The sequence below is a fragment of the Lagenorhynchus albirostris genome, chromosome 15 (assembly GCF_949774975.1).
Source record: "Lagenorhynchus albirostris chromosome 15, mLagAlb1.1, whole genome shotgun sequence".
Lineage (NCBI taxonomy): Eukaryota > Metazoa > Chordata > Mammalia > Artiodactyla > Delphinidae > Lagenorhynchus > Lagenorhynchus albirostris.
In genome coordinates, this window is record NC_083109.1 from 10961069 (window position 1) to 10987568 (window position 26500).

At 40.6% G+C, this 26500-nt stretch overlaps 1 protein-coding gene and 1 long non-coding RNA gene across 3 annotated transcripts in view; one reads left to right on the forward strand and one right to left on the reverse strand.

The window, feature by feature from the left end:
* Nucleotides 1–32: 32 nt before the first annotated feature.
* Nucleotides 33–1953, reverse strand: LOC132506079 (uncharacterized). The gene is made up of 3 exons (XR_009535698.1): nucleotides 1837–1953; nucleotides 1066–1140; nucleotides 33–879 (listed from the first exon to the last, which is right to left on the reverse strand). It is a non-coding gene; the product is annotated as an uncharacterized LOC132506079 (long non-coding RNA).
* ADNP (activity dependent neuroprotector homeobox) overlaps nucleotides 1721–26500 on the forward strand; it is a 30281-nt gene continuing 5501 nt past the window's right edge. The window contains exons 1-3 of one of the 2 annotated variants that reach the window (XM_060124496.1): nucleotides 1721–1736; nucleotides 23475–23587; nucleotides 25383–25475. In XM_060124496.1, coding sequence (XP_059980479.1) covers nucleotides 23480–23587; nucleotides 25383–25475 — 201 coding nt within the window. In that variant the 5' untranslated portion in view covers nucleotides 1721–1736; nucleotides 23475–23479. Of the gene's footprint in view, nucleotides 1737–3803; nucleotides 3922–23474; nucleotides 23588–25382; nucleotides 25476–26500 lie in introns of those variants that run through there. The other variant, XM_060124495.1, reaches the window with a different exon arrangement.

Genomic DNA, 26500 nt, shown 5'->3' on the forward strand with positions numbered 1-26500 from the left:
AAGTGTAAGATGTACAGAGCACATCTTAACAGGTTTGGTTAATCCTTCACAATTGACATTTATTACTTTTAAGTATGTCTAGCCAGTGATAGACACTCATATGCACTCAACTATAAAAGGTGGATTCAAGAATGTTGAGAACACAATGTGTTGGTTGGGGTTGACCTAAATTTACAAAGGCCCACGTTGTGTCCTATGCTGTGCAAATTGTGGGAGCACTAAAAGGCTTGGGACTACAGTCTGGTTTTTAAGGATCTTGTGGAGGCCCACTGGCAACATCATTTCACATCCTTGGGCTTCACCAGCCCAGTGGCCTCAAACGCTAGGGATCCCACTTGTTTTCTTCAGGCCAAAGAGAAGAGTCCATCACTGATTCGGAAGAATGTCCAGTCCCAGGGCAACAGCCGGCCTTCTGTAAAACGCAGGCCTGGCCACTGAATAGCGCACCTCACCCGCAAGGGGTCAAGCATCCATGGGGTTGGGTCTCATCTCAAGTGGGTGTGTGAAGCACGAGGCCCTCACACCTCATTTAAAGCAGGAGGTGTCGGGCATGACCGGCCAGGTGTGTCTGCCCTTCCGGCTGCTGCCCAGCCCGAGAGCGCGGGCTTCCCAGCACGTGGAGCCGCGGGGCTGCGCGCACGCCCCCTCCCACCAGATGTAGTCCAGGCCCAGCTGGGCCCGCGCAAGGATCCCCAGCGCGGCCACCTGACTGAGTGCAGCGCGTGCTGCGGCCCTCTGCTTGTGCCTCCGCCGCCGGCGCTGTGGCCAGAGGAAGGCGCCCGCCGTGCACACGGGCCATGGAGGCGCACTGCGGCCATTATCCGCGGCGCCTCCTAGTGGGTCAATGGCAAATCCTCTTGGTTCTCGCGAGAGCTCCCCCTCAGTGGGGATTATATAATGTCCCTTAGGTGGGGGTGGAGGTGCTGATGCCACCCTCCCTCAGAAAAAGTTAGGAGCAAACACAGGTGGGAGTAAGAGTTGTCTATTGGGGGGAAGGGTACTGTCCCCCACTGCCCCCCTTAGTTAGCTGGACAATGAGTCCTCTTATGCTAATGAGATACTTACGTCACTTCCGCTCTTTCTCGGCCGCCATTTTGGCTAGGGCAGGTTCGGGGACTCGCTCCGAGGCGCTTGTATTGTCTGCTGAGGGGAGACGCGGGATCAGCCCCCCCTCCCCCGCCCGTTGCTGCCGCCGCCTCCGCCGGCCCGGTCTCCCCTCCGCCGCCCGCCGGGATCCATGAACTGAACTCCCGCCCCCCCGGCCGCCGCCATCTTGTGCCCCCTCCCCCTCCCGCGGGCAGCGCTAAGGGGGATTTTGGCGTCTCCTCAGACACAGCTCCCTCTCTCGGTCCCCGCTGCTGAGGAGTGAGAGGAGCGCGGCCGTCGCCGCCCGCCTGCCCGCGCCGGTGAAGCCGCCTCTCCCACACCCTCCGTCTCCTCCCTCCGCCCCTCCTTTGTCTGCACCGCTCGACGACGCTGCCGCCGCCGCCCGCGCGGGGACTGGAGGGAGCCGCTCGCGCCGCCGCCGCCGCCCGCCGCTCTGCTGCGCCCGCCGCGCCCCCCGGCAGCAGCCGCGGCCGCGGCGCGAGCCGGACCCCGCCGAGGCCGCCGAGCCGGAGCGCGACGAGGCCCCGGGCGCGCCCTCGCCGCCGCCAGCGCCGTGCCGCCGCCATCCGCCCGCCGCCGCCCGGCCCCCGAGCACGCCGGCCCCGCGCGCGCCTCGAGGCCGAGTCAAGGTAAGCCCGGCGACCGCCGCGCGCGGACCCACGGCCGGCCCCGCGGGCGCATTATTGTTGAAACCGCCAGCCCTCCGGCCGCACATGCTCCTTTGCATACTCCGGTGCTGACGGAGCGCCCGCCCCGGCGCGGACCGCTACCCGGGCTCTTGCTCCGCGGTCCGGGCGCCTCCTCCTGCAGCCCGACCCCCCTTCCCCGCCCCGTGAGCCCGCGGAGGCCAGCAGCCGCCCTGGCCGCCGGAGCTTTTGCGGCTAGTGGCATCTCTCTCCACCCCGCCCCCAGCAAGAATCGAGCTTCTTCCATCCCTGGAACTACTCCCGCCCCCCGCCCAAAATGAGCCCCCCACGCACACCCCCAATCCCTGGGACGAGCCTTCTGCCAGGTCTACCCACCTTTAGTCGGGGGAGGGGGGGAATAGATTGGGGGGCGGGGAGCATGCATGGCACGGAGTGAAAGTCTTTGCCTCCCCTGTGCAATCCTTCCTCCCCAACAAGCCAGCTCCCCTCCTATCCTGACCACGGAGTCCTCCACCACCCCCTTTTCTCAATCGCAGCTGCCTGGTCAGCACGACCTCTTGCGAGCATTCTGAGCCCCAACTTTGCAGTAAGATGGTAAAAAATGGAAATCCAGAAAGCTGCGAAAGATTTTTTTCTTTTTTCTTTTTGTGTGTGTGTGTGCAATGAATGGGGAGTAGTTCTTTGAGCACCCTTTTATTCACCTCTTCTTTCCTCTGGGCTGCCTGCCTGCCTTCCCCTCCCCCCAAACCTGGATGCCTGTCTGCTGGAAAAGGCGCGATTGCTTCTCTTCCTCTTCTGCCCAAGACCAGGCGCTAAGGTCTAATAGTCTTTTCAGCCACACACATACCCACACTGAGTCTTCTTGATGTTCTTGCCTCCCCAATTCCTCTGGACAGTTCTTGCCATAACCCCATTTCTCAGACAAAGGCTTAGGAGGGAAAAGAACCAAACTGTTTCCTGTGTTTGCCATTTTGATGCTGTCCATCCCCACACACCCAATCTCTTTCCCTGATGCTTCTTGTGCCAGTGTCTTGAACCTTCAGAATGGGGAAAAAACAAAAACAAAAGAACTCCTGGGTAGCTTGATACAGTTTCCTTATAAATCCGCATTGTTGCTTCTGGTTTATGGCCTTGAAGAAAATACCAGCCCCCACCCAAAATGCACCGCAGCCAAGTCGGCTAAAGGCGATGAGTGTTGGAGTCAGTAGGGGGCGCATTCCCTGCACTGGGTAAGGCTGCAGAGGGGGGAAGGGCCCCAGAGCTAGAACAGGATGTGCTTCACAGCGCCTTCTACAGACCATGGGAAAATGGACCCAGCAAGACACACTCACACACTCTTAGTTGGTGAGCTGACAGCAACATGGTGAAGGATCAAGTGAGTCAAGAGCAGTGATTTTATTTCTTTTAAAGAATTTACCCTGCGTTTTAGAAGTTCTCTCTTTTTACTTTTTCAAAACTGTTGACCCTTAGACAACCCACATTTGTTCTTGAGGAATCATCTTGGCACATCCTTGGTACACAGAAAGCCCCTTCTCTGGAATTCTTCCACCTTAAGCTTTGAATGTGTCACCATATCTTCCCAAGGTCAGATGGTAAAGGGAAAAGTTTAAAACCTCAGAGTAACAGGTTTGGGGGAATTGCTGATTACTTCCCTTCTTCATGGCCCCAACCTTTTCAGCTCTTTGAGAGTTGAAAATCCTTGAGGGATGTTAGATTTTAGTGGGGTAGCAATTTTCATGAGTATGTAGATGGGTGTCATGATTTGCAAAGTCTTGTTGGTAAACATCAAGCCCATGTTGAGTTCTTCATTGTCAGACTCAACAAAGTTGATTGTAAAGTTTTCTTTCTTTCCAACTTTGGACTTGCGGTTGCTGTTCATTATCTCAGTAGCCAACCGCCTTTGCAAAAGTGTTGACACCAGTCTTCTGTGAGCACCCACTTTCATAGGGTGTGTTGATTTCTATAGATTTTACTCCTCTTGTTATTTCCATAGGTGTGAGATGCACAATGCGAAACCTAGGCCCCAGCTTTTGCACCATGATGCACAGGGTTGTACTTTTTGTACTGAACTGATAGGTGGCCTAGTGGTTATGCCCTGTACTACCATTTTGAGGATCTGGACTCCGTTCCTGCCTTGCTCTTTGGACCACATTGTCAATTCACACCGGTGGGTATATTCATTTTGGAGGGTGGGAACTGCAGCAACAGGGAAGCCAGAGACTTCTTCCTCCTTGGTCACCACCAAAGCCAGCACTTCCAAAATTTCAGCCTAGCCACATTCCTCAAGGAACGGGTTAGAGCTGGTTGCAGATGTGGGTTCTGAACAGAGAAATGACTTGTGCCTTGTTTAAGAGAAAATTTTGAAGTTGCTAATATTGTTTTAATCGTTTGCATTCTGCACTCTTGTGTATAAAATATGTTAAGTATTCAATTACTGCTGTTTTGATGACCCAATCTCAAGAGTTGCTAAGCATTTAGAAACCTTAAAGATTCTCTGATCAGAACAGGCCTTTCCATGAACAGGTACTTGCTACCAAAGATGGATAGTGGTTGTTGATACTTAAGGGTACTTTTAAGACTTTGTTGCAGGTATTTTATAAAGATACACCAAGATAAATTTATGGGAAAATGAACTGGTGTATTCTTTGATATATAACCAGTTGGTCCTTAGGGGAGAATTTGCATTGGACATTTGCTACCAAGTAACATTTTGGTGAGTGAAAAGGAGGCAGCTTGGTTCAGGTATTCCACTAGAGACTTAACTAATTGCTTTTACAATTTGTTTAGTAATCAGAAGAATCAGATATACAATTTAAAGGGTATTGTAATCTTTAAATGCTTTAGTATTAAGTAGATATAATTTTGACTTGAATTTGTGTTTGATATAGAATTATACGACTTTTTAAATGAGTAATATGAATAGCATTTCTTTGAGGGTGTGTTGGAGGTGAAGTTTGTGAAGGTGCTTTCGTTTGATTTAGCAAATTATACGTAAGATATAATGTTAACCGATGTCCTTAGTGGTAATAGCCATTTTCCCCCTACGGGAAAACTTACTGTGAGCTCTTAAAAAGCATATATTCTGCACTTTCAAATGTTCCCTGATTTTGGCATTCCCTCTCTCCCCCACCAAAAAAAAAGAAAAGAAAAAAGGTCGAACAATTGGACTTGAAGGCTGGAATTTAGGTAAACTGTGAGGGTTCATTAAAAAGCCTCAATTAACTAGAGGGTGGGGAATGGGTATTCTATTTAATTGAACTTTAAGTAGAAGTTCCTTCTTTGTCTTGGCCCTTGTTGAAAATTTCCTAACACTGCCTTATTAGAGGCTGCTATACTTCGAACTAACTAAATCTTTGCTTTTTGGCTCTTATAGTCTCTGTGTAGGAAATAGAGGAGATTGGGCTATGAATCTCTAAAGATCCTTGTTCCTGTTTATTCTGAAAGTCATTGATTTTAAACATATCCACTGTGAATTTGTTTTGCTTAAATTTCTCTTTTTTTCCTTAAACCAGAGTGCAGGAAAAGTTCTAATACTATTTATATTAAAAATAAAACGCCACCATGTTGAACAGACTAAGTGTCAAGTAAGTTCTTGATTATTGTTATTTTGATGACCCAGTCTCAAGAGTTGCTAAGCTTCTAAAAACCTTGAACATTCTCTGATCAGAACAAACCTTTCCATGAACATGTACTTGCTCCCAAATAATCAGTAGGCTTTTATCAAGTAAAAATGAATTTTTATTTTTATTATTAACATACATGCCTACATTTATTATTTATATTTGATTGCTGAAAGCATAATTATATTAGGTACATTATATATTAAAGTAACTGCTTATAAATTTTGGAAAATGTTAAAAATAATTTTTAGAATTGTGAAATGTTAAATATTTAGCAATCTGGTGGTTAATATGTTTAAGGTGATGTACACGTTTTGTGACTTCACATTTAATTGTGAAAATTTCAGTTTAACAAGGAACATAGAGCTATTTTGTTATAAAGGAGCAAGTAGGGATCCCTACCTTAGGGGAAAAAAAGAAAAACTTCAGAATTTAAGTAGTATTTTTTCTTTTGAGAACCATGCATAAATAACAAATTGCATAAGTTGTAGTAGACCTTGATTTTGTTAATGGCTGGGTGGGTGTATACATAAAATACAGTTCACATTTTTAGTGTTGAAATGACATTAAATACAAATAAAAGGTGCAAATATTGGCGATAATGTTTGGAAACAATACATTTGTGCAGAGAAAAAATCAAATGTCGGAGTTTTTGTTACTCTGTTTAAATCTTAGATAAACTTTTTAAAAATGATGTGAAACTACAAAAGTTTTTTTGAAATTCTTATTAAAACCTAATTTGTAGTTTACATCAAGGTGCCCAGTCCTGTTGTGTAATGAGCTACTTGTTCAACCTAGACTTCCAAAGGACTTTCACTTTTAAAGAATGTCATAAAGTCTGTTATGTCTTCCAGAAGGTAAAATATTTTCCACAAGAGTGTAACTTTCGTCTACTTGCCTAAGAGGCATGAACATTAAGAAAAATGTTGCTCACCTATGTAAATAATTTTAGTTAGATTCACAGAGCTTGATGTGTTATTAGCATCACATGAACTTACAAAAGTTTTTCCTCCCCTAGTTTTGTGAGAACTTGTGGTATTAAGTCTGGAGCAAATGCCATGTTTGGCTGATGTGCATATACATTTTATGTTGTTAGTTTGGAAACTTGGCATTTGAAACTGGTATGAACCAAAGCCCCACACTAATTAACTGAATTGGTATCTTGAATGTAGAGGCTGTTTCTTGTTTACATGTTGGCACTTTCCACCTTGATCGTTGAGACACTTTATAAGAACAGCCACCCATGTTTTGCCCAGCATGAGTGGCCACAGTTCCATGTGACTGCATTTTTGTTGTTGTTGTTTGTTTGCCTGATCTTGTCCATTAGAAAGTGAGGAGAAGGATGATTGTGCTCCCTCAGCCTCTTACGGTCTTAGTACCCCTTATACCTTTGTTTTGGTCATGACCTACCTTTGATATCTGCCAGTTTCGAGGTCGGCTTAAATGAGAATCCACATTCTGCCTCCCTGGAAAGAGAAGGCTCTCTACATATTAATAGGCCTCTTAGATTGGGATATATATATATCAACTTGATTATATGGGGATATGCGTGTATATATAGGAAGTCAAGGATAAAATGTGAGCCAACTATGTAAAGTGAGTTTTGATTTAGGGGTGCACATTTTTGTTCTAATACGTGTAAAATGCAAAATTCTTTTCACTGTTTCCGTGCTTGGTTCTCTCATCTCCATGTATGTGTTCCTGTCCTTTGCCTTTGGGACTTCTTTGAGATGCACTCACAGTCCTCTTTGGTTTTATTGATCCCTAGCTTAGTTCCAGGACAGCAGCGAGAGAAATCCTGATATCTCAAGAATTTTAGCAGTGTTCCAGAAATAAAGGTTTGGAAATTAAGAGAAGAGCATAAAAGACTTTGAATAGAATTACCAAGGGAAGCCTTCCCTGAACATATGCCACAGTTTAAGATTGAGTTATCATTCAGAAACATGCACGTGATCTGTAAGAGACTCCTGCATTGACCATCTCTTAGAATTAAAAATAAATCCCTCCACATCCTAATTTGTTTTCCAGTAAGGGTATAGATTTGTACTTGAGTCACTTAGCTTTGGGTTGTTTGTGTTTGTTACTTCTCATATGACTTGGTTGATGTCTTTAATAAGGATGAACTATAAGTGTACAGGCCCCCTTGCTGGCCTTTATGGTATTATAATATTAATAATACTGGTGTCATTTTTCTAAGCACTTCATAAACCATTCTCAGTTCTCTCAGGACTGATTTCACAAGTAGGGAAATCAAGGCACTACCGTGTGCAGTGATGAAGTGAGCCATGGAATATGTCTGGGCTGGTTCCCAGGTCTGTGTTTGGAGCACAGGCTTTTATAGGGCCCCTGTGAGCTGTTTGGCTAATGAAGACCCACATGAGTGCTTCATAACTTCTTAGTGATGTTTTGTGCTTGGATGTTAGCTAACAGCCAAGGATCCCAAGTGGGCTCCGCAGTTATAGCAGTTAGCTTCACTAGCTTCTTTACCAGTGAATTGTGCTGGTGGTAGTTAGTTGAAGTAGCAACTGTATAAGGTTTGAAGTTGCCTGTATAAGGATCTAAAAAGAAAGTTTGTTTATGGTCCATTGCTTTTCCCAGTGTTTTGGTTTAGGGCAGTCTTGTTCCTTCTCTCCTCTGAGCAGTTATTTTTGCTTAGACAGATAATTGCTGGCTTTTGCCCTCTGCCTTTTCTTTTTCTGAACCCTCTATGCTCCATTTAAGAGCTTGTGCAACCTGTGCTTCTCTTGAAAATCTGTAAGGCTTTCCTTTTCTGATGGGAGCTGGCAACAATTGAGGACCTATATGAGTGGTCTCTTGAAACTTGATATATCTGAAGAAACTTCTATCTAGTGGAAATGTGGTGGAATTTATTAAATGTACGTTTAAGTCAACAATTAGAATTCTTGCTCTTGTGAAAGATATGAACTGAGACTGGGTGTGTCCTAATGCAGGGAGTGCTTAGAATCCTGGTTTGAGATCAGAAAAATATAAATAAAACTTCTGTGGAAAGTAAGGATTGAGCCATCAAGTGGCAAAACCTGCTCTAAGAATAATGCTTTCGCTTAAGCCTTGACTCTAGGAGATAGCTTAGAAAAACGTGAGAAGGTGATTCAAATAAATTACATATTTTGTTGCTCAAGAATGGTGAGAAAAATATATTTCCCATTACTATGGGAAAATTATTTTGAGTAGTTTTGAGACAGCATGGAACACTTATTAAGGGATTGAAAATAACCTACTTTTTGTCTTAGGCCATTTAGATGAAGACCAGTAGCATGCTTCTGGAATGATTATAAATGGACATATCTGGATGTTCTCTTAGGCCTGCTCGTTAATTGATTTCCCTTTTTCACACTTCTCTTAAGCCAGGTTGTTCACCTGTATTGACAGCAAGCAGCACTAAGCCTATGGAGTTCTTATGTAGGCAGCATGGTGTTGGAATCACTCCCACAGTATGTCTGGCTGGAATGCCTATTTAAAATGGAGTAAATTGGGAAATGCTTCCCATCTCACAGTCTCCCTGAAGCTAGATTGGGATGTTAGAGATGCTCTCAATCCTTTTTGTCCTTTTTTAAGTAGTGAGGTATCTTTCCCCCTTTCAAATAAAATTTTATGTGAACTCTAGTATATAAAACTGATTAAAGGGGCAGCTTTCACATTGTCCCTTAAATGTCAACTTCCCCTCCATCTGTATATATCTCTTACAGTCTCTCAGCACACTCTGAGAAGTACACCCTGAAAACCGTTGGTTCCATTAGTGTTCTAGAAGTTCTGGTGGTCACAGCTAGGGTTCTTGTCTGAAATCTAAATACTCAAAAGCAACAGGATAAGCAGCAGCCATAATAACAGTTCCTAGTTGTAGGCACTAGTTTTTTAGTCTGAAAGCCTTAAAAGAGGAGTAACCCAAATTTTATATTATATAAATATATATATATATTTAATGAGCAGACTCTAGGTCACACCTTTATATTTCTAAGTCACCTAGGTTTATTTTGGGTACTTGCGAATGTTCTATTGCATAACCGTTATAAGTGCCACAGAGCTTGTAAAGTTAGTATGCTAACTCTAACATGAATGGCTCACACAAATATATAAAAAACACTCTTACGTGTAAGTATAAATGCACATTGTCATGTGTACAGGAACAGATGTGTGGCAACCACATCTGATTCTCAGGAATAATGATAATCTGTGCTTTTTAAGAGATTATATCCTGGTATGAACTCATAGATTTCAGAGTGATTGCTCCAGTATCTGACCTGGTTTAAGGTAATAATAATAATAACTGCTTTAAGTATTAATTGGCATCATCTTATTTAATCCTTCTGACATTTGAACAGTAGAATGGTGTTATACTGGTTATACCATAAGAAACAGACCTCCAGAAGTAAAGTAAGATTTTTAGAGTCACAAAGCTAGTAAGTGGCAGAGCAAGGATTTAAACACAGATCTGTCCAGCTCTAGAGCTGTATTCTTTCTTACTACATTGTACCATCTTTTCTAGCAGGGGAAAGCTTTACTGTACTATGTCACCCTACTTATTATAGAAGTTTAAAGTTATGAGGGAAAAAATCTTTACACGTGGCTGAGAGGTAACCTAAATATTTGTTCATGAAACCAGTGTAGTCCTACTGGAAAACACAAATTTTGATGTTGGCTATAGGCTTTATACTTAAACTTTTTCTCCCCGTCCTTGTGCTGTCATTTCAGTATCTTGTTACCTTATACCTAAAGTTCTGGCTATTTTGCAGATGTTTCAGATTGAGTAGGTAGGTCTGGAATGGGTGTGAGCTCCCTCAGGTGATTGTCACAATGGCTAGGTCTGGTATCCACTCTTCTACTTAATCTACTTACTCCAGACCTTTTTTAATGGGACCTGCCAAACACAACCAGATTAATTCTCTCAAAGCGCCATTAAAATTGTATCACTTCTCTACTCCAGTAACTGCAGCATCTCCTCAGTGCCTGCTAGACATGGCAGCAGGCTCTAGCTTCACACTCAAGGCCTCCATTCTATCCCCATCCTGCCTTTCCAGCCTTGTCATTTATTACTACTCAGAAGCTTGACACAGCAGCCATTCTGACTCTCTGCAGTAGTTCCTAAAACTCCTTGCTTTTCCACCTCTGGAAGTGTGCCAGTGAGACTTTTTTTGCAGTGAGTGCAGATTCTCCAACCTAACATAGTGGCCGCAGCTCAACAGCTACTTCCGCCCTCTCCTGACTGCCCCTGCTGAGAATGAACTGTCCCTCTTACAAAGCCTCAGAGCATCTAGTTTGTGACACATCTGACATATTGCATCTTTTCCTGTATATATTTATGGGGTGTCATCTCTATAAGACCTTTGTAGGCAGGGACTGTTCATTCATTCTACACTTACTGAGTGCCTGCTATGTGCCAGCCAATGAAGAACGTGTTAGAGAATATAGCAGGGGAAAAACCAGTCAGGGTCCTTGTAATGGACATTCTTTGCCTTGAATAGTGAGATGGCATCCTTGTCCTCCTGCGTATTTTAAGAGTTCTATTTAGCCCATCAGTTGAGATAAGGACAATCTGCGCCGAAAAATGATTCATAGTGATTCTAATTTAAAGACATAAATATCTCTTTACCAGTTGTATGAATTATACTTTCAGGTCATATTTTACTAAATCTCTTGAGATCACCTGTGATGAGCATTTAAAATAAATTAAAACTTTTAAGTCACAGAGTCATTGTAATTTTGGTGATTGATAACGTGGTGAACCAGGCTTTTTATTTCCCATTAGATTCTTGGTTTGTTATTAATGAGCCACACCAATATGAAAGAAAATAAAACTTGCGTAAAGGACTAAAATTAAATTTTTCCTCTTTCTGTTACCTTTGAAAAGGCTTCCTGTTTTATTTTTCCTGGGACCTCTCCCCTTTTACAGTTCTATCCTGTAACTCTTTGAAAGAAACTTAAGGTGATTTGAAAATTTAATACATGGAAATTCTGTGAAAATCATTTCTGTACTGCTGCTTCATGCTCTAGAATCATTTCAGTTTTGCACAATTAAAAATAATTGAATTCATTAAAGTAACTCTAGCTGGATTAAACTATTAATTAAGGCAGAGTGAATTTGGGCCTTTGACGTTGACAAAAGTGATCTATTCCTCTGTTCTGGCCTCTTGGAGTGGAGCAGATTTGCCAGGAAGGTGAATTCTCTACTAAGATTTTTTTTTTTTTTAAGTGCTTAACAGTTTGGGGGCTGTTGATATATTACCATAGAGTCACTCGTTTAAAATTGTCCAAAATGGTCTGGAAATTTGTAAAGGCCTTCAAAGTTGTTCTGTTACATCCAGGACTTGCTCTAGAGGATCTATCCTGTTCAAAGGAATCTTAAACAGTCTTAACAGATGCTTAATATTCATAGTTTTGGCAAAGAGACCCATCAGTGATAAATGTCTCTGATTTTGAACCCAGATTGCCCTGCTGATAAAATTACAAGCAGCCTTATCTGGTTCCATATTCACTACTCTTGTCTTATGTTTTCTAGTAGCCACTTTTTTTTCTAACTTTACTTTTAATTGTGGTAAAATATACATAACATAAAATTAATTTATCATGTTAACCAACCACTTTTAAGTATACAGTTCTGTGACATTAAGTATATTCACACTGTTGTGCAGCAGTTACCACTATCCATCTCCAGAACTTTCTTCATCTTGCAGAACAGAAACACTCTCCCCATTAAACAGTAAATCCCCATTCTCCCCTCCCCACCAGCCCTTGGCAACCACGCTTCTTCTTTCTGTCTCTATGAATTTCACTACTTTTAGTATCTCGTATGAGTGTAATCATGTAATATTTGTCTTTTTGTGACTGGTTTATTTTGCTTAGCATAATATCTTTGAGGTTTATCCATGTTTTCAGTAGCTACGTTTTTAAAAATAAAATTAATTTTAATTTTTAATCCAATATATCCAAAGTATTGTCATTTTAACATGTAGTCTATTTTTGGAAGGGTATTTATGAGATATTTTGCATTTTTATCATACTAAGTCTTGGAAATCCCAAGTATATTTTATGCTTAAAAGCATATCTCAGATGGAAAAAAAAAAAGCATATCTCAGATGGGCAAAGAAGATGTATAAATGGCCCAAAAGCACATGAAAAGATGCTCAACATCACTAGTCATTAGGGAAATGCTAACTAAAACTACAATGAAAATATATCTCACACCCATTAAGATGGTTACTGTTAAAAAAAAAAGTGTTGGTGAGGGTGTGAAGAAACTGGAACTGTACACTGTTGGGAGTGTAAATGGTAGAACCACAGAATTACCATGTGATCCAGCAGCAGTGTCTTGAAGAGATACTTGTACACCCATGGTCATAGCAGTATTATTCACAATAGCTGAAGGCGGAACAGGTGTCCAACAGGTGACTGGATAAATGTGATACATACATAGCATGGAATATTATTCAGCCGTACAAGGAAGGGAAATCTGACATGATGCTCCAACTGGATAAACCTTGAAGGCATTGCTAGGTAAAATAAGTAGTCACAAAAGGACAGATACTTTGATTCCACTTATGTGAAGTACTTAGAGTAGTCAGAATCATAGAGGCAAAACGGAGTGGTGGTTGCCAGGTGCAGATGGGTGGGGAGAAATGGGGAGTTACTGTTTAATGGAGATAAAGTTTCAGTTTTGCAAGGTGAAAAGAGTTGTGGAGATGGATGGCGGTGAGGGTAGCACAATAAAAGGTTAAAGCACCTCAATTCAGTTCAGACTAGCCACATTTTAAGGGCCTAATAGCCATTTGTGGCTAGTGTCTGCCGTATTGGAAAGCATAGTTCTTAAAAATGAATTTATAAAATTTTCAAGCAACGTTGGTTTTCTTGCTGCTTGAGTAAATACTGAAATACATCTATTCCTTTTGTTGTTTGAGAAAAATTATGCATGCATAAAATCTGGAAGGATAAGTATACCCCAGTATTTACTATTGTCTTTGGGTAAAATTATTTGTGTTCTTTGCCTTATCTACATCTTGTAATCTTATACTAGGCCTAATTGCTTTTTTTTTTAACAGCTTAAGATATCTTTTGTATACCATACAATTCACCCATTTAAAGTGTATAATTCAATGTTTTCTAATATATTCAGGGTTGTGCACCTATCACAATTAATTTTAGAATATTTTCTTCACAAAGAACCCAGTACCCCTTGGCAATCACCCTCTATTCCCCCCGCCTATTTCCACCAGCACTAGGCAACTTTAATCTCCTTTCTGTCTCTGAGATTTGCCTATTCTAGATATTTCATATAAACGGAATCATACAATAAGTAGCCTTTTGTGACTGACTTTTTTCACTTGGCATAATATTTTCAGGGTTCATCATGTTGGAGCATATATCGGTATTTCACTCCTTTTTATGGCTGAATCATATCCCATTGTATCAATACCATGTTTTACTTAACCATTTATTAGTTGATGGAGATTTGGGTTGATTTTCCTTCTCGGATATTATGAAGACTGCTGAGAACATACGTGTACAAGCTTTTGTGTGGGCATATGTTTTCATTTCTCAATTGCTTTTGTAACAAGAATGAACGGAATTTGGCAGGGGAAAGGAGACTAAGAGGTAGTTAGTTGAGAGCCGACTAGTCTCCTGCCTACCCCTGCCCTTTAGAAAAGGAAAAAAGATGACGAAAGCCTCTGCTTTTCCCAAGCAATTTTCAGAAGACTGTGCTTTGAGTATTGATAATGCATAACTGGTCCATTATCAATAGGAGAGACAGGATATATCTGGTTTTTGAAAAGGTATTGTTTTATTGAAGGATTCTAAAATTGTGGTTTTCATTTTGCAAGATATTACCATTACAGGGACTTCCCTGGCCGTCCAGTGGTTAAGACTCCTTGCTTCTACTACAGGGGGCATGGGTTTGATCCCTGGTTGGGGAACTAAGATCCCACATACCCGCACGGTGTAGCAAAAAAATTTAAAAAAAAAATTTTTTTTAATTAAAAAAAAATATATATATATTACCATTACAGTTTGGATAGAAAGATATCCGTCATATGTGACCATCTAGTGACTGTTGGCATCCACGGTGATGTTAAAAGCGCTTTAGGGCAAGTGGTCTCAGAGCTGAGTTCATGTTTCACTTCTTTGGATGTGATGGGACCATCTGACCTGAGATATGTGTGTGTATTCTTTTTTTTTTTCTTCCGGTACGCGGGCCTCTCATTGCTGTGGCCTCCCCCCCTGCAGAGCACAGGCTCCGGACGCGCAGGCTCAGCGGCCATGGCCCACGGGCCCAGCCGCTCCATGGCATGCGGGATCCTCCCGGACCGGGGCACAAACCCGTGTCCCCTGCATCGGCAGGCGGACCCCCAATCACTGTGCCACCAGGGAAGCCCTGTGTGTGTATTCTTAATCTCCGTATCTCCACTTGAGCTGGTTTGGCTGAATTATTTATGGTTATTTCAACCTTGGGTATTAAAGTTCTGGCACTTTCAGATGTGTGTATATAACATGCTGTTGTTTACTTTTAATTAATGTCAGAGATCAGAGCTTCATCTGCATGGGTAATGGGAAGAACACTGCATTCTAGGTCTGAAGATGACCTTGAGACCCAGCTCTGTCATTGACACGCTCATCACCCTTAAGCCAGTTGCTTCACCTCAGTTGCTAATCTGTAAAATGAGAAGAGTTTAGATTAGGCAAAACCCTAGGTTCTTTTCAGTGATTCAAAGTGCTGCTTTTTCATAACTGATTTTAGTTAGAATATGAATCTCAATCTCTTGTCTCCTAAGGCGTGTACTTTGTTCTTCATTTTGGAATTAGAATGTTCATGCCCCTTCAATTGAGAAGATACTTAAAGACTGTTGATAGTTATTTCTCTTCTAATCAGACATGGATTCAGAATAGCATATCTTTCTCATCAGCTAAACCAGCTAATGCTGAAAAAGGCAGCACATATGCAAAAAAAAAAAAGGGATTGACTGTAGTTATATGTGTAAAGTGGCTGCCACCAACACAAATGCACCTTTTAGGAGCATTAATTTAAAAATAATATCCAGAATTAGAGAAGTGTTGTCCCACTTGACCTGATTATGTCACATCTGGAATAACAGTTTATTCAGGGCACCACAGAGATTGACCAACTGGAGTCTGTTCATTGGAGACTGGCGTAGGCGATAACAGAAGGAATGGTGAAAAGAACTGAGCATGGCTAACTTGGAGAAGGGGAAGTCTTGAGAGGGAAGGAGGAAGTGTCTTAAAAACTTGAGAGGCTGTTAGGTGGCTATGTAATTAGACGTCTGTAGCTGAACTGAGAGTTGTGGGCAGGTTACAGAGCATTGTAAAGAGTAAACTTGTGAACAGAGCTGTCCAGTGTGGGACAAGATGCCTGGTGGGGTTTGTGCTTCCCTCACAAAGTAATCAGGCAGAGAGTCTCTTAGAGCAGGGTTGTTTGTGGAAAGGATTCACACATTGTTCATAGAAAGTGGCCAAAAGTATTACTGTGATAAAACATTTTTGTACAGGATGCTGTATTTAGATGAATACACTCATTTTGCCTTGCGTAAATATAGTCCACCTACCAAAGAAATAGTTACGAAAACTTTTTTCTTTTTCTTTTCTTTTCTTTTACATCTTTATTGGAGTATATTGCTTTACAATGGTATGTTAGTTTCTGCTTTATAACGAAGTGAATCAGTGATACATATGTTCCCATATCTCTTCCCTCTTGCCTCTCCCTCCCTCCCACCCTCCGTATCCCACCCTACGAAAACTTAATTTTAAGGAATTTAATAATTGATTTGGTTAAACACTTGAAGAAAACCTTTTTTTTCTGAAGTGGAGGCAGTTTTATATTTGACACTTACTCAGTTAATTGGGTTTCTTTTATTACCAAACTGAAAGAATAGTAAAAAATTAATGCAGTTAGTAGTTAAGAACAGAAGAAAAATTAGTTACATTTCCTGCCTGCTTCTTATCTTTATTAACAGTGTTCTAATATGATTATCCTAAGCAACATAATTGATGTTCATTATTTAAATTTAGCTTTTGGTGCAAGTATGTCTTCATTGGCAAAGTAGTTTCTCTTTCTAATCCTTCTCGGCTTTCCAAATACTCCCTTTTTTAGCCTCAACACTACTGAACATTTTCTGGTGAGATGGAAGAGAGGGAAGACTAAAACTTTGCTTTTTTACCTCTGTCATGCTGCACAGTTTTATCTGCTAATCCAGAAGAGCATTCTGCCCCTGGATAGTCAGACAGTTCCTTGTTTCGTGGTATTTGGGATTGAGGAAGAGAGGAAAAGGAGGAGACCGAGCTGCCTTTATGTGAAGAGCCGAGCCTGTGGCATCCAGAAGGTCTTTTGCCAAACCTTATAGGAAATTGAAAGATAAGCTGCTTCTGTTCAGGACTGTGTTTTAGAAAAAGATTGAGTAGGGTGATTGCTTCCAGACTGAATGTAGGCTCTAGGGTCTCGATGTGTTCACTCATCGGAGGGTGGTTCTAGAAAGACTTTACAAGGTTCATTTTTTTTCAAATACAAATATTACATAAAGCTTTTTACATCTGGTTTAATTTAAATGTAGGGCTAGTGACATCCTGAAAAGCAAATAAGGTGTCTGTGTTCACCACTTTGGATCCCAGAATAGTCAGGAAAGATAAACACTTGCTGGTTATAAAAAGAAAGTGTTTTACAGTGACCACACTTTTTTTTTACTCAGTGAGTGATATTGACAGGTATTAAATATGTTGTTGAGGGGGTAGCAGGAGGAGAAAACAGCAGAAATATGGGAATGATTTTTTTCCTTCTGCCTAAATAGTTTTTAACTTAATGGGTTCAAAATCCACAGAGATATCACAGATTTTTTTAAGTGCCATCATGGGTAGCAATGAAGTAACTGATGCTTTGATTCTCTTTGTGAGAATCTTCTTAAAATGCCTGTGTCTCTTAGAAAATAGCATAACTTAATATTTTTAGTTAGATCAGTGGTTTATAGAAACTTCAAATATCTGACTCTTAAACCCCAGTGTGGATTATATAAATATGTGCACCAGCATTAAGTGGAGTATTGTTTTAAGGATTTAGGATCTGAATTTCTTACATATTAATTTGGGTTGATGATGTACCAAAAATGAAATTGTTTATATTGTAGTAGTTTGAAAGTCTTCCTAATTTATTAACTTAGAAAATATTGCTGCCTTTTTTCTTCACTAGTAATGGCATCATTTCCAGCCTTTGATTCCCCCCCGCCCCCTACCAAAAAGGTATTTCCAGAGAGGCTGTATCTTTCTTCACAGCTTTAATGTAGAAATGTTTAAAAAAACAACAGAGTATAAACTACGTTCTAATCCTTAGGCTTACTGTGGGCTTCCTATAACCATATTCTGATCAAACTGTAATTTAGGGGAGATTTTCAGTGAACTGTTGGAATTCTGCTGTAGCCATCAAACGTCATGCTTTGGTTGACTGTCCGCTAGGTCCAGATTCTACATTTCAGTAGTCTGCCACCTTGGCATAAATTTGTATTATGAGCTTAGTTTAGACAAGTAACTATTTCAAGGAGATACTTGGAAACGGAGAACTTTTCCTTCTTTCTCTTTCCATCAACCTGACCCCCTCCCTCCACTTTTTATCTTTTTTATATTTCAACTAAGATTTCTTTAAAAACAAGGATTTCACCCCTTTTAAGGTCAGGTGGGGTGGTGGAAACCACTGGTTTAGTCTAAGTAACTTGTGTTTAGGTTTTAGCAGGAAGAAGTATCTATCCTGGTCTAGCTCTCAGTACAGTGTTAGAAATGTTTTTTTCTATGAAAATTCTAGATTTGCATTCACAGTATAACTGATGCAGTAGTTGTCATTCTGGTATATGTTCAAATTTCAGTTCCCAAATATTAGAAAGTAGCAGGGTTATGCCTGCAGGTGATGGAAACTAGGACACACCATCATATTTACTGGCATGTTAAATTAGCACCATATGTTCTTATTAGGAACTTGAAACATACAAGAATGCACGTAAAAATATGAAGAATTTGTATACTGGAAAATGCCACGCTAGATCCATACTTGGAGTCGTTTAAAATAAAATCTGTAGAAGTTTGATTTGGAGGCTTTTTTTTTTTTCTCCTGGCTTGATTATCTGTGCCTAGTCAAAGGTTTAAGATTGGGTTTTATGGGGGTTATTTTTGTTGTTTTGTTTTTACTTTCTGATGGCACAGTTATAAATACTTCTGCCCCTAAAAACAGGGACTAAATGATGCCATCCTTGATATGGTGGCTTTGCAGAGGAACTGCGATACACAGACAAGCCCCATTGACTATTGGTACATTAGGTCCTGCAAATCTTGCCTTAAGCCTGCTAAACTAGTCCTCTCATCTGTTGGGTTCCCCTCCATCTTCCTGACCCAGATGAGCCTGAGTACAGCCCCTGACTAGATCCAAGCCTTTTGGCAGAGCTCTGGTTTCATAAATGATTATAATTACGTTTCTCAGTTAATGACCTCTTTGCCTAAATGAAGTTCACAGTCATTGATGTTGTATCATCATCCTTGTACAGTCCTCTTATACAGAGTTGGCCTGTAGATATTTCCTCGTGAGATAGGTTCTCTCGGCCTTTATTTACCCTCTTTGTACTTGGTGTAAAGGAGTACTTTTGCTTTTCGTATTTGGTGAGAAAAGAGGTACATGTATTTGATCAGTCTTACGTATTGTTATAATTTATATGGTTTTAAGTCATCATGGCTGCAGATCTCAGATTTTCATTTCAGCCATCTGACTCTTGCTTTCTGAGGAAGGAATTGCTTTCTGAGTGGGAATTTGGCCGGGATTATTGGTAAAACTTTAATGTTTTGGCCCTAATTAGTAGGTGTGGGTATAATTTGCAGATTGATAAGGAGTGTGGCTGAATTATTCAACAGTGAATTTAAATCATTCTCAAAAATAAATAATTTAAGTCTAGTTCATCATATGCTTAACCAAAAGTTACTTAACTTCAGTTAATAGATCGCAGGCGTTAACTCCATTATTAATGGGTTTGAGCTTTCCCCAAAATCTTTTAGAATTTACAAAATGTTTTACTCTTTCCATACAGTGTTTTTGATTAATGAAACGATGGGCCAACGCCTCTTTCAGAATAACTGTATCTCCCTGACAAATTCCTATTCTTCCTATTAGTCCCAGTTCACAAGAATAATTATTTTGCATAAAATTCCCCATCTTCCCTTACTTATTCACTTCACTTCTTCTCTGTCCCACTACCCAGTGGGTCTACCAGAACTTTTGGTTGCAAGTAACATGAACCAAAACTTAAGCAAAATTGATCATGTGTTTTTGTTCTTGTTCATGAAAAGTTTGGGGGAGGGATGGTTCAAGGGGGCTATCTTTCAGGCACAGCTAGATTGAGGACCTTAAGCAGTATCAACAGGAGTGTTTCCCTTTCTGTGCTTTTCGCATCGTCACTGTCCGCCCTGTTTGGGGCACATGTCCAGGTTTGTACTAACCAGTGTCTGCAGAGATAGAACACTAATTGGTTAACCTGTGTCGTATGCACGGTGGAGGAAGGGCCTCTTAACTGACAGCACCTCCACTGCGGCAGGAGTGGCTCCAAGAGGAAGTTGGGCAGGGAGAAGCAAGCACCTTTACTCCAGTGACCCAGTGCCTGCTGTATACCCCAGAAGCGATGGACTGTTGAAGGGGAAGAGCTGTGTCCTGTTCAGCTTTCTGTTTCTAGCACATTAATGGGAAGGGTGCTCCAAAAATGATTGATGAACAGTGGTTTCGTTCTATTAATTTGGATGTTTTTCCCTTTTTTATGCCATGAGCTGAGAAATGTATGGTTTGGCTGAAGGGAGCTCTCCTTGGTATTGGGAAATGGTGCTGACCTCGTCAAAATGGCCATCCTGATAGCCAGGGAGGCTCAAGAGAAAGGTTTAGCCACTGGGGACAAATGTGGAAAGTAATCCCACCCTTCTGCATTCCTTTCAATGCCCATCTCTAGACAGTTTTTGACATTATTGTAAGACATCTTCCTCCCTAAGAGTAAGGATTGTAAGAATTTGTTTTCATCTCTTCCTATTCAAAAGTGAGGAACACCCCTTAATCTCAGGCAGTCAACTTCCTATTTACTCTGTCCTTACCCCTCAGTTAACAGAGTAAATAGAAAGGTATGGGCCCCAAGAATCAGATAGATAACATCAATGAACCCTGAAGGCAGCTGTTGATTTGAAGTTGTTTCTTAACAGCAGGTGATGGGCTGAAAAACAACAACAACAACAACAACATAGGGCCCTTGAGTTCTTTTTCTTATCACCCATGATTCTAACATTAACTGGTAAGAATTTGTTGGAGACTTTCTTACAAGGAACGTTTGGCTTGTTACAGGCATAGAAAAGCTTAAGAAATAGACACAGGAAATGGAGGATGGGAGTAGGAGGGAGCCTTCTTTGCTTATTATATTCCTATACTACATACCTGCTTTATATACTGAGAGAAGTGTTTTATTTAATAAGCGAAAAACCAGAAGAATCTCTAAGTGCTTTTGAGGATGCCAACACATATGAATGTGTTATTCTAGCTCCAGATGGACAAAATCTTGGAAATGGCCTCCGCAGAGGGTACCTCCATCTGGGGAAAGGGGCAGATGATAGAATTCCCAAGGTCATTAGAAATGTCAGAAATCTGCTTATGAAGACAGTTATAACCTTAACTCAGAATATTCTACATTTTTCAATGTAAACTTTTTCTCTCTTTTTTTTTTCTTGGCCGCACTGCACGGCATGCGGGATCTTAGTTCCCCAACGAGGGATCGAACCCGCACCCCCCTGCAGCAGAAACGTGGATTCTTAACTACTGGACTGCCAGGGAAGTCCTGATGTAAACTTTAACTTGGATTCCTCCTAGCTAATCATAGAACAAATAACTTTTTTGTAGCATTTTCCAATAAGCAATGTAACTTTTATTTATAAACCTGTTTAATTCAACTCAAATAAGTAAACTTAAGATTTATTCTATTGCTGAAATATCACTGTCTATAAATAAGTTTTTTGTAACTAAGCTCCCTTAGAGCATATTCTTACTTTTTCAGAACCGTAGGTGGATAAATTGGGTACAACGAAGCAGCGAGGTGCTTCACTTGGAGGTCTTGAAACAACTTTGTTAGCTGTGGGTGGGCACTTAGAACACCTGGTATTTTCCATAGGAAACTGGGTTTTCCTTTATCCTGAGCTGCAGTTTGGCTCCCTAGGATGTTTTCTGTAGGGCGGGGGGGGGGGGGGCGGCATTTCCAAATCTGTGTGTGTGTGTTTTGCTGTGCTTATCCAGGAGGCAGGGAAAGCCAGAAAGGGCTGCCTCTGGGGTACGTCTGTGCTCTGAAGTGAAACAGGATTCACATGGGATGTTCCAGAAGAACTGGATTTTGGCCCGTGGAGAGTTGATAAAATGAATGGAGAAACAAAATGTCTCTTTTCAGAATTGGGTGTTTATGGACATTCATTTTGATGCCTGGTCTCTTCAGAATTAGCCTGTAACACTTCCTGTATTTCTGGAACACTTTTCTTGTATTTCTGAAACATTTTTCTATCAGGTGGTTCTCTCTAAATGACCTAGTTTGTGCGAACCTAGATTTTTCTTTTTAATCAGTTTATTAAGCAACTGATTTTTTTTTAAACCATCAAAAAGATGGTTCAGAACAATTTAGGAATAAAATTTCCACAAGGAATAATGGATTTGGCCTTGAACGCACACTAATTTGTATCAGAACTGACTTCTAAGTCTGTTAGCTAAATGATACACAGATTATTAGATGGCAGAGTGCAGAGGATACCATAGTCATGCTTCATAACTAGGAGTTCCATCCTGAGGGTGTGTTTTGCAGTGAACTGCATTCATCTTTTGGCCTCAGGTATACGAAGTTCTGGTAACATATTGAGATTTAGAATTTCTAGAAGTTGCTGGGACATTTTGGTAGGCTTCATTTTTTTTTTCCATTTTTCATAGTTAATATTGATGTTTGGATTTGAATAATAAGTGAGGTAACATGATATCTTATTACATGTGTATTAGTTGACTTTATGATTGTGGTTTACAGATGGTAGTGGTATTATAGAGTGACAGCCTTGATTAATTAGAAAACCAGATTTTCATGTATTGAATACTAAATTTTAAATCCAGATGCATTGGCTTTTGTTTCTGCCTGTTTTTGATTTTTAGAACTACTTTATATCTTGCAAAATTTATTTGGATTATTAAGTCGATGATTAGTTTTTACACTATTTTGTAGGAAACATTTATGGTCACATTGGAAGCCATACAAATTCTCAGCTGCCCAAGTTTTATTAATTTTATTTTCTTAACCTTTGTTTTTAAGGAACTTGGGAAAGTGGGTCTAAATTTCTTCTTTAATGTATTGGGTCATTTAAATAATTTTTCAATTCCCTCATACACACATAAGCTTTTCATTTTTCAAAAGGGACCCCCCCAAAGTCTGTAACAGTTATTATTTGCTCTGGTGCTGAGTGCCCAGCTTTCCCCGTCTCAGCATTCATTCCGTGGCATTAGTGAGTGCCTTTGTCCAGGTGTGGTGCTGGCTGGGGGGCAAGTTACACAGCCATTCTTGTCTTTCGTTTGGGTGGTGTGCAGAAACTTACGGTTACCACAGCAATACGAAGGGTAGCTCCCAGACAACAGAAACTTATTTCCCCTGGCACTCAAAATTATGTGGTAATGATGCTGAAATGGTGAACATTTTTCTGTTCTCAGAGGTTCAGCATCACAAGGAGAAAAGCACTCACACTTGATTTTGAAGTAATCGGTTGGTATATAAACCTCATTCTCAACTTTAAATAAGCTCATCACCAAACTAGTTTTTTAAAAGTCTAATCAGAATTGTGCCACATTAGATTCATGTTACCTGTGATATAAAATGTCCTGTTAAAAATAGAAAAGATCAGAGAGTACTTATTTTGCCTGCCTGCTCTAAGTATTCAGAACATGCTGGATAAGGATATCTATTCACCTTTTTTGTCAGACTGGGCCAGGGTTTGTGATCCTACCATCAGTGGAATTAGTAAATATCACAAGTTGTACATGTTTTGACTTGACTTAAATTTTTTTTTCCAATAGAAACTATGTTCCAACTTCCTGTCAACAATCTTGGCAGTTTAAGAAAAGCCCGGAAAACTGTGAAAAAAATACTTAGTGACATTGGGTTGGAATACTGTAAAGAACACATAGAAGTAAGTAGCATGTCATTTTTTAAATTTTAACATGACTCAGCTTCTGATCCATTACTTTGTGTCAGTGGCCAGGATCGTTAATTCTTTGGGGTGATTCTGTATTTTAACTGCAGCGTTGGCTTTGCCTGAGCTTTCTCAAGTAGCCTAACTTGTTCCCTTCTCCCTAAAATGGGCTTTTTCATCTTTGCATCCTGGAGCAAAAGCAGTTACCACTGAGGACATACCACATCAGTCATTTTTTACTAGGTGCTTTAAAATGGTCTCTAAATTCAAATCCTTAAAACAACCCCTAGGGGATATAGGAATTCTTATCTCCAATTTACAGATGAAGAACCAGTAAAGAAATAGGTCCACCTCACAGCTGAGCATGTGGCAGGGTCTGTCTGTGAGACTCCAGAGCCTGTTCTCATTCTGATATGCCTGAATGTTCTGATTGACCTTCTGATTGTTGAGGCGTGGTGGTTTGGGTGCTTGTTGTCTCTTTCCTTGGGATTTGAGCATTTGTTGGCCCTTTTGACCCATCGTAGACTATTATCTTCCCCTAGGTAACAGTTTGGACTTCACAAACTGTTTTTCTAGCCTTTTTATTCTATGAGCTTTATTAACAGCCCTGTGGGATAGCCAGTGTAGTGGTCTCCTCTTCTAGATCTCATTACTCCAGGTCTTGTGGTTAGTTGATCAACAACCTCTGATTGGAAAGAAATGTTTAAAGCTATTTTCCCCACTAGCCTTTTAAGTTCCAGCTGGCCAGGGACCTTAACTACCTTGTCCATCTTTGTATCCTCAGCACTTAGCACAGTGCTGGGCACGTAATAGGCACTCAGTAAATGTTTGGATGGAATTGAAAGTAAAAAAGCAATTTCCTTCATGCAACAGGTTTTCTTTTCCTGGTTCCTATTAATCCTACTTTAGGGGTATATCATGAAGACTGAAGCTTCTCAAAATTGGATTTCTCTAGTTATGTCGTCCCTGGTGTGGCAGTTCAGTCCCTCAGTTTCAGGTAGATCTGCCTGATGAAACAGTCCATTTACTTCCCATGCAGTGGGGTAATCTTCACAAGAATAAATAATGCAAATGTTAAAGGTACCTTTTCTATCCTGCATTTGATTTGTTCCTCCCATTATTGCGCCCACTACATACTCTGGAATATATGTGTACTTGATTTTCCACACTGAACTGTGACCCTTTTAGGAACAAGAGGAATTTTACCATAAAACTCTTTATGTTCCTGTCTCAGGGTGGAGGGGATCAAATTTTTACACAAGAGTGTAAATTTAACATAATACTACTTGCTTTCTTTGAATAGCTTTCCTCCTTTTGGGGTTCAGAAATCCTGAGTTTTCGTTCCAGTCCAATCCCACCCCACCCCCATCTCCCACAAAAGACTTTTCTTGCACAGAACCAGAATATCTCATCTGTAGCACTATAAGTGAATGTTGCTCTCTTACACTCCATTCTAATATTACAACTGATGAGTTATATAGTACTCTTACGAAGGGTGCTTTGGTATTAATATGTGGCTGAATTTTTTACTTACTTAGTTAGAACTTCCAGTGGTTTCTTTGGAAACCTGGTGACCATCAGGGGAATGTTTAGTTGATATAAAAAGTTCAGTGTAACATCCATATGCCCTTTTGTATTTCCTAGAGCTTTATCGATCCTAGATCCTAGTTGAGTTCTCGGTGGTGTCGATTTTCCTATGCATCTCCCCAACCCTAGTTAGAGATAGGATTTATATGTAAAGTTGAGCTAGAGTTGATACAATGTTTTTGAAACTTCTTTCACTGTTTTCTAGGATTTTAAACAGTTTGAACCTAATGACTTTTATTTGAAAAACACTACATGGGAGGATGTAGGACTGTGGGACCCTTCACTTACAAAAAACCAGGTAAGTGGCACAGGAGACTTCCCCAGTTCTATTCAGTTCTATTTTTCATGGTACTGCATTGTTGTAGGCAACAACCTAACGTGGGAAGTGTTGAAACTGATTGTTTCATATATTCCTAAGAGGTAGGGAAAATTAGGAAGAACTTTTGGTCTTTTTTTTGTCATTGTACTGAAACTTCAAGTGTAAGAAGAATAGGAAAGTTTGTTACTTAAAAGTTGTGAAGCCCACTATATACCAGCATTCCCCTCTCCTCCCCTAACCCCTGTCAAAAGTTTTTTGGTTCTAATTCTAAAATGTTCCCTCCAGCATTCTGTTCACCTAGGGTATCCATCATTTTTCTGTGTTGCAATCCTTGTTTTTTCTAGAGAAGAGAAGACAGGGCTCTTGCCTCCATTTATGTTTTCTTACTCATCTGTGTTGTCACCCAACCTCTCCGGGTAGTAGCCTAAGCCAGCACATGGGGGATGGGACAGATGGCTCTGTAGGATGGCAGAGTGGTGCAGCTTAATTTTTACAAATTGGAATTAAAAACAGTATTAGGTAATCAAGGGCACCAGCTATGCCGGCAAATATCAATAGGTGATGATATAACAAAAATGAAGTTATAGGTGATTTTTTTCCACAGGGAGAAGTGATTATCAATTCAAACTGTACCACTGTTTATTTCAAGTGATTGTAGTAATTCTGGATTATTGATCTGTTCATCTGTTGGAACATACTTGGCAGGGAATCAGTACTTTTAAAATCCACCTCAGAAATTTGATAATATAGTCATATGTTTCTTTCTTAGAAATACCCCAAGAAAGGGTATTAACCAGCAGTCTTAAAATATGAAAGCTTTCCAGTGGGACACATCACTTAGTTAATTCAGTTTTACAAATACTAAAAAAGGGTTGAGCTTAAAGGAGAACCAGAGTATTTCATTTTGGTTTGAATTGGTATCTGAAACAAGGTAGGTTTCTTAGGTTTCTAGGGGAAAAAAGATCACCTCTCACCAAACTTGTGTTTCACCTATCTTCAAAGGA